This window comes from Engystomops pustulosus, chromosome 6 (assembly GCF_040894005.1).
Source record: "Engystomops pustulosus chromosome 6, aEngPut4.maternal, whole genome shotgun sequence".
In the NCBI taxonomy this organism is placed as follows: Eukaryota; Metazoa; Chordata; class Amphibia; order Anura; family Leptodactylidae; genus Engystomops; species Engystomops pustulosus.
Genome location: NC_092416.1, coordinates 58,707,919 through 58,715,958, shown reverse-complemented (window position 1 = coordinate 58,715,958; position 8,040 = coordinate 58,707,919). Strand labels below are relative to the sequence as shown.

Sequence of the window (8,040 nt, the reverse complement as noted above, 5' to 3'; positions counted from 1 at the left end):
ATACAAGCCGCACACCGGCCTCGGGCTCTGTACAGACATGCGCACTAGAGGCCAGCGATTAGCTCGACGCTTGATTTTCTTTAGCCTGATTACATAGCGCATGTGCGGGGGCTTCCTCTTCCTTTCAGCCATCTGAGGTCGCCATGGCTCCGTTGGTCAGTAAGGAGCTGCTCACGTTTTGGGGTTCAGCCTGGGCCTCCCTGCTCCCGGCGGCGGCTCCGCGGCTCTCCGCTGCCTCCTCGCACTGAGGGTGATGGGGCTGCCGAGTCCCGGCCGTGTGTGTGCGGGAGAGGCTGGCGGCAGGAGCGCGGCGCGTGCAGCGTGAGGAGCCGAGGCCTGGGCGCAGCCGGGAGCGGGGGAGGGAGAGCCGCACGGCCGGGACTGCAGAGGGGATGGCCGGGTATGGGGAGCCACAGGTCGGCGGCGCTGTAATATACAGTATAATGTGCAGGACTATATTACCAGGCCACTCATCTGTAATATACAGTATAATGTACAGGGCTCTATTACCAGGCCACTCATCTGTAATATACAGTATAATGTGCAGGGCTATATTACCAGGCCACTCATCTGTAATATACAGTATAATGTGCAGGGCTCTATTACCAGGCCACTCATCTGTAATATACAGTATAATGTGCAGGGCTCTATTACCAGGCCACTCATCTGTAATATACAGTATAATGTGCAGGGCTATATTACCAGGCCACTCATCTGTAATATACAGTATAATGTGCAGGGCTATATTACCAGGCCACTCATCTGTAATATACAGTATAATGTACAGGGCTATATTACCAGGCCACTCATCTGTAATATACAATATAATGTACAGGGCTATATTACCAGGCCACTCATCTGTAATATACAGTATAATGTACAGGGCTATATTACCCCGCCACTCATCTGTAATATACAGTATAATGTGCAGGGCTATATTACCCCGCCACTCATCTGTAATATACAGTATAATGTGCAGGGCTATATTACCCCGCCACTCATCTGTAATATACAGTATAATGTGCAGGGCTATATTACCCCGCCACTCATCTGTAATATACAGTATAATGTGCAGGGCTATATTACCCCGCCACTCATCTGTAATATACAGTATAATGTGCAGGGCTATATTACCAGGCCACTCATCTGTAATATACAGTATAATGTGCAGGGCTATATTACCCATCCACTCATCTATAGTATATGTTATAATGTACAGAGCTCTATAATCAGGCCACTCATCTGTAATAGACCATATAATATACATACTTCACTTACCATGTATTTGTCACATAATGTACAGATATTGAAAACCAGTCCGTAATCTCCCTAAGGCCGGTGCCACACGCACCGCTTTGTCTGCGTTTGAAAACGCAGACTAATCCGCGCCTACCAATACGCCTGTTTCTATGGCTACGCCTGCGATCAGGAACAAGCCACCGGTGTTTTGCTTTAAATTAACGCCTGGGATCCTGGCCGGGAGGAGAAGCTGGGTGGGCTGATGCTCTTCAACCCACCTCCCATGCCCCAAATCTACCAAAGTATAGGACAATTGTATACTTTGCAGCCGTGCGGTAGTGCCGCGACTGGGAGCGATAGAAGTTTATGTAGGCCGTCATCTGGTTCAGTGAGCACAGATCTGCCATGTTAATGTCCCTTTAGGCTGGCTGCAGATGAATATGATGCGATGACACCCTGTCTGCCGACAAACTGTAATGCCGCTAGTGGCACAGTATTTACAGTACCTGGGACACAAAGTCCTTGCATCATATTTCTATACATTCTGCCATGGCTACAGAACAACCTTTATTTGGCTCTATCCCCACTTGTTGTTTTACAGGTATCAGTCTACTGTAGGGAGACTATGTACCAAGCAATCTAATGTTTTACTATGGGGTCACATCTAAATGCTGCTTCTGACTGGTCATCACTAGCTATGTCATCAGAGCATGTATTTTTGACATTGGGTACCACGTAGTTGCTTTTCCAATCAAAGCTAAATCGCTACTTTGCAGAGGAAAAGGGGCTTAAGTTATAAAAACACAAATTTGGTCAGTCCCTGAATCATGGACTGAACAGCAGGCGCATTTTGTGGACTGAGCAGCGCTGAGGAAGGGACTCTGAGCATCAAAGTGACATATGCTCCAAGGAGCCGACATAAAACTTCCCAGACAAGAGCTCTGTACTATAATCACAGTATGGCGCTGTTGTACACCTGCAGTCCTGGTTTCTCAGGCTGAGCACGTTCATATGTTTTTAGCGTTGTGAAGGGGGTTCTTAACTTGTCTACGTTCATTCACCTGTTAGCGCCCTGTTTAGTGTACACATTTGTGTGCATTCATACCACAACTCTGATAATTGATCTGCAATAATGTATATAGACACACACTTTTAGAAATTGCTGACACCTAATTATTGGTTGCTCTATGTTCATCCAGAAAAAGGCCACAACCAAAGGCAGCAAGAAGAAGAAGCAGCTGCTGAAGTTCACCTTGGACTGCACACACCCCGTGGAAGATGGCATCATGGACGCTGCTAACTTTGTAAGTTAGGTTCCACCATAAGAAAAAAATGATGGGAAAATGCATAATTATAATATGAATAAAGTTGGATATCTTTATATCTGTTGCACATAGTTTGCATTTCTCATACATTTCAGCATATTGCTGACCTGGTTGCAGCTCCCTCCTGTTCAAGGGAACTTGTCAACAGGAATTGGCATAATAAACCACTACCAGTATGTTGTTGAGCAGCTTCTAGATCGTGTTTCTTTCATGGGCCAGTGTGGCGGCATCATCCAGAAACGTTGAAGTAAGATGTAAATTGGTTTTAAAGGGAACCTACCACCACATATCTACCTATAAAGGTAGATAGGGTGGTAGGTGGATCTATAGGACGTGAGGATAGCCCTTTTAAGGGCTAATCCTCACGTCCCTGCAATAGTTTGGAAACTTTTATTGAGCAAATAAGTAAATTTTGAACGTGGCTACTGGGGCGTGGAGTAGCCGGAGCTGGGGCCACACGTCGTGGCTACTCCGCGCCACGGTAGCCTCTTCCTTCCGCCCACCAAAAATCTTCGACGTGCAGCTCCTCGTAGCTGCGCACCCTCGTGTGACAATCCTGCCGTCTGCGCATGCGCAGAACAGCGGGCCGTGGCCTCTGAGCCACTGAGGAGATAGCAGGATTATTGCACGAGGGCCAAAGATTTTTGGTAGGTTCCCTTTAAGCTTTCACCGCCTTAGAATAATCCCTGTAATTGATGGTCTTGCGTCCTGGGACTTCATTGACCAGATCTCCTGAAGTCTGGCACATGATGTCAATCACAGGTGCTCAGAGGCATAAAGAGAGCTTGAATTTAGTGTTAAACTCTCCGCTTCCCTGACTTAATACAACCAATTTACATCTCACTTAAAAGTTGATTTTATGGATGATGGCATCACACTGAGCCATGAAAGAAACATCATCTAGAAGCTGCTTGACAACATACTGGAAATAGTTTATCAGGCCAATTTCTGATGACAGGTTCCCTTTAAAGTAAATGGGGGGAGCTTGTGTGAGATCATACTTTGATACCATGAGATAGTCATACTGTTTTTCTATCTCTGTCACATTCTTCCCATGCACCCTGATACATACTACTTCCTCATAACCATTTAAATAGTTTAAAAGGGGTCTCACAAGGATATCTGGACATCATAAAGGGGACTTCTGGTGGAAGACACTGTCAGGGTTTGTTTTTGTTCCCTCAATGGGGCTTTTGGAAAACTAAAACTTAATGTTGGGTTCTTTGATGATTGTGAGATCCTGTTTGTGACTTTCCGCAATACATTACAGGAGCAGTTCTTGCACGACCGCATCAAAGTAAATGGGAAGGTTGGCAACCTAGGTGGTGGTGTTGTCACCATCGAGAGAAGCAAGAGCAAAATCACTGTGACATCAGAAGTACCATTTTCCAAGAGGTGAGTGTTGAGAACAAGACTTAAAATCCTTCCATTCCCACGGGATTTACTTGGGTTTTTTAAAAAAATTTTTTCATGGAATATTCACAGCTGTCTCATATTATACCCCTGCCTTTGTCCTGTATTCAGTGTATAAACTATGCCACTTGTTCTGTGAAGATTGGAAATATTGTTGTAAGTGGTCAATGTTCTGCTTGTAAAGGAGGGCAAAATAAATATTGAAATATAAAATTTGAAAAAAAACTTGTACAATTACATATGTGGTGCATCCCCCACGTGTACACAGTACTATGCAGAGCCCACATCTCCCACATTGCCATAATGCTCATGTTACGGCAGCGAGTGTATGAAGACGGTTCTCGACATAATGCAGCAAACGCGCCCACCGCTAACATCGGAGGCACTTAACGCGGGTGTTACCTGTTTAAATGTATCTGGTAAAGCTGCCGGGGGCATGTTAAAAGAAAATGGTGCAAATATGTGGGCTTTTTTGTTAATTTCACTGCATTTTGGAATTTTTTTCCCCTGTACACAGCATAAAATATTATATACCATATTATATTATATTGTACTAGGAAGTACAATTTTTAAGCGGAAAAACAATCCCTTATATGGCTTTGTATATGGAAATGTAAAAAAGTTATGGAATTTTGGAAATGGGGAGTGAAAATGAGAAGTGCACGATTTGGTGTACATAAAGTTCCACTTTTATTGACCCTCAAGTGAAGGGGAAATTTGGGGGGGAAGCAGTTCTTGCTCAAATTTATTTATTTTTTTTCTAGTTCTTAATTTATGGTGTTCACTATGCTGTATAACATAACTTTATTTTCCCAGTCTGAATTCTTTTTGTGAGTTTTAACTTTTTACTGTCCTCACATTTCAAGGTTAATTTATTTTTGGGCTTATGTTTTGCTGGAAAAGTTGTAGGTTCATTGGTAATATTTTGGTATCTAACAGATTTTACTAACCCAAGAATAAAGGGAATGTGACCCTACATTTATTGGCCTTTTTTGTTAAAATTTTTCACTCATCTTCAAAAATCTATAACTTTAAGATTTTCCATGCTCTGAAAAACAAATTGTACTTCATTGTGACAGTATTTATAATTCTATGCTGTCTACAGGGAAGTGTGGAAAATAATTCAAAATTAGGTGAAATTGGTACATTTGCACCATTTTCTTGTGGGCTCTACTTCCATTGTGCTAACACTTCTCCTTTATTCTTTGGGTCAGAGTGCTCAGAGGTATAATAAACTACCGTATTTTTCGGATTATAAGGCGCACCATCAATAAATGCCTGCTAAAACTTCTAGATTCATATATAAGGCGCACCGGATTATAAGGATAAATGACCAGCAGGTGGCAGACCTATGCACAGTTCAGGCAGCTGTTGTCATATATAAGGCGCACTGGACTATAAAGCGCACCTTTGATTTCTGAGAAAATCAAAGGATTTTTTTGTGCGCCTTATAGTCCGAAAAATATGGTATATAGATTTTATGTTAAAAAAAAAAAAAAAAATGGAAACCTTAACTTAATTTCTTCACTTTGCCATCTTCTCACGCAATTAACTTTATCGTACTTTGGTGTATGAAGCTGTGTGAGTTTACTGCATGTTTATTCTAGCATATTCCCATGTGCCTTCAGCCACCAGCAGCTTTCACAGGGTTGATGACCTTGATCGGTGGCAGCACTGATTGCGGGTGTTACCAGTGGGTGTTTGCTTCAATATGTAGCAAACTCCCGCCCTTATTTCCTTATACTAATATGTCACAAGTCGTTAATGAAGACACTAGAAAGTACAATTGTTAGGTATGTCAAAATGTAGCAAAAAGCAGCTTTGTGTTTTACTATTGCAGAATACACCGCTAATATACATTGAATTGATTTTATGGTGTGTATGTTATAAATAAATTATATAAAGTTTTTCAATGGTTTGAGGTTGGGATAGAACACCCAAAATCTAATAATAAACATAGTAAACAGTGAGGACAACTTGACAATGAGTTTTCTTTCTTCCATCCATATGCTGTCCCCTGAAATAGTGTCATCAAGAAGGCTGACTGCAGGTTTCTAAATATAGCCACTACAGACAAACATGCTGTCCTGGAACCTGGAGAGTGGGCATGTTGGATCCCACACAGTGAGCACAGTGCAGTGGATGGGAATCCAATTTTGTGCAGGCTCCCATACACTGCATTGCGTTCAGTCTGTTGGATCTGACCAGCAAACGGTTCCATATTCACGGGCCAAGCTTGTGGTCTAAAGTAACCAAAGGAGCTGTAGTATGCAGCATACCCTATACCAGTGATGGCGAACCTATGGCACTGGTGCCAGAGGTGGCACTCAGAGCTCTTTCTATGGGCACTCAGGCCATCACCCTAGGACAGAGTTCACCAAACACTTCCAATCTTCCTGCAGTCCCAGGCAAATTAAGAGATGCTGCTCTCTCAGTGCTATTCGACACTTTGTTGGCTGTTTGGAACTGCAGGAAAGGTGAGGTTTTGACAGAACCGTATTATCTTTGGAGGTCATCATGTTGGACCCGACCATTGTTCCTTTACAGAGAGACCCTGGAGAGAAGCTACAATGATAATATGAATTTGCCCTTCTTCTTTTAACTGGTGGCCTCAAACCGCTAATACAATTGCAAGATGTGAAAGAACAGGTAGCAATAAGTTACTGCTTAAAATTTCATGTTGGCGCTTCACGGTAAATACATGGATTTCGGTTGTAGTTTGGGCACTCAGTCTCTAAAAGGTTCGCCATCACTGCCCTATACTAATGGTAAACTTTACAGATCAGTGCAAGTAATGAAGATGATGCTGCATTTGTCAGTCTATTTCAGTCCCTTGGAGTCTTATTGGTAGACTTTCTTTAGGCAATTGATGTCATTTTCACCATTGGAGCACTGCAGGGAAATAAACCACTGCTGAGTTATAGGGGTTGTCTGGGGATTGAAAAATATGGCGGCTATCTTCCCCAAACAGCGCCACACCTGACCATGGCTTGTGATGGTACTGCAACTAGGATTCACAAAGATTAATGGAGCGGAGTTGAAATGCGGGTACAAACCATGGTCAGGTGTGGTGCTGTTTTTGGATGATGGCAGATGTTTTTCAACCTTCAACTCAAGTTCCAAAGTTTACACTTTAGTCACATGTAAAGATGGAGGTGAATTGTATTTTGTTTTAGTGAATCTTTATAGGACATCTACCAACAGGACGAAGGATTGTAAACCAAGCACACTGATATACTGGTGTGTGCCTCCTCAGGCAAGATCTTCTTTTAGCTTCTTATGTCCTGGTTTTTATGAAAAAAAGCCTTCAAAAATTAAGCCTGAGGGGCTCTATATGTGTTAATATAGCCTGAAGCCCCTCAGTCTCATTTGCGTAGTTTTTAAAGCCTTTTTTAAAAAAAAAAAAAAAACACAAAACAGGAAATAGTAAGCTAAAAGAAGAGCAGATCCTGCCAGAGTGGGTGCACAACAGTATATCAGTGTGCTTGTTTTACAATACTTTTCTCCTGCTGGTAATGTCTTTTAAATAAATAATACTCTGTCTTGTAGGTACTTGAAATACCTGACTAAGAAATACCTGAAGAAGAACAGCCTCCGTGACTGGCTGCGTGTGGTTGCCAACAGCAAGGAAAGTTATGAATTGAGATACTTCCAGATCAACCAGGATGAAGAGGAGGAAGAGGATGAAGATTAAAGTTTTAGATCTGGATGCATTTTGTATTACTCAAAATAAAAAATAACATAAAGAGCCTTGTATTCATTGTAGTCGTTTCGCTGCTGAGATGTGGTCATGTGATCCAGCCATTTTTGTCCTGTAGTCTGGGCTTGGGTCATAGGGGCTGCATCACAGACCTTTTAGTTACTAGTCTGAGAATGAAAACTAGCTTGGAGAAGCATGGACACCACAAGACCTCTAAAGGGAACATACTTGCTTGTGTACAACTGGCGGTCTGGGTCTCTCGGTCAGCCTTTGTCCTCCCTGAGCCATCTTCTGGTACATTTTTCCACTAGCCGCCGCAATTCGTAGGTTGTACTGGCGGTTGGCCCAAAGAACTATACTTCC

General features: G+C 42.6%; 1 protein-coding gene across 1 annotated transcript; it reads left to right on the top strand.

Moving 5' to 3' along the window:
- Positions 1-7,725, top strand: RPL22 (ribosomal protein L22). The gene is made up of 4 exons (XM_072156235.1): positions 1-155; positions 2,439-2,543; positions 3,835-3,959; positions 7,527-7,725. The coding sequence occupies exons 1-4, from the start codon at positions 144-146 to the stop codon at positions 7,669-7,671; spliced, it is 387 nt and encodes a 128-aa protein (XP_072012336.1). The 5' UTR covers positions 1-143; the 3' UTR covers positions 7,672-7,725.
- The last annotated feature ends 315 nt before the right edge of the window (positions 7,726-8,040 follow it).

Bases quoted from the DNA above. Each gene is read 5' to 3' on its own strand.
- RPL22 (XM_072156235.1), top strand. The intron at 2,544-3,834 runs GTAAGTTAGGTT...AATACATTACAG, and splicing joins TCATGGACGCTGCTAACTTT to GAGCAGTTCTTGCACGACCG. The intron at 3,960-7,526 runs GTGAGTGTTGAG...TCTGTCTTGTAG, and splicing joins GAAGTACCATTTTCCAAGAG to GTACTTGAAATACCTGACTA.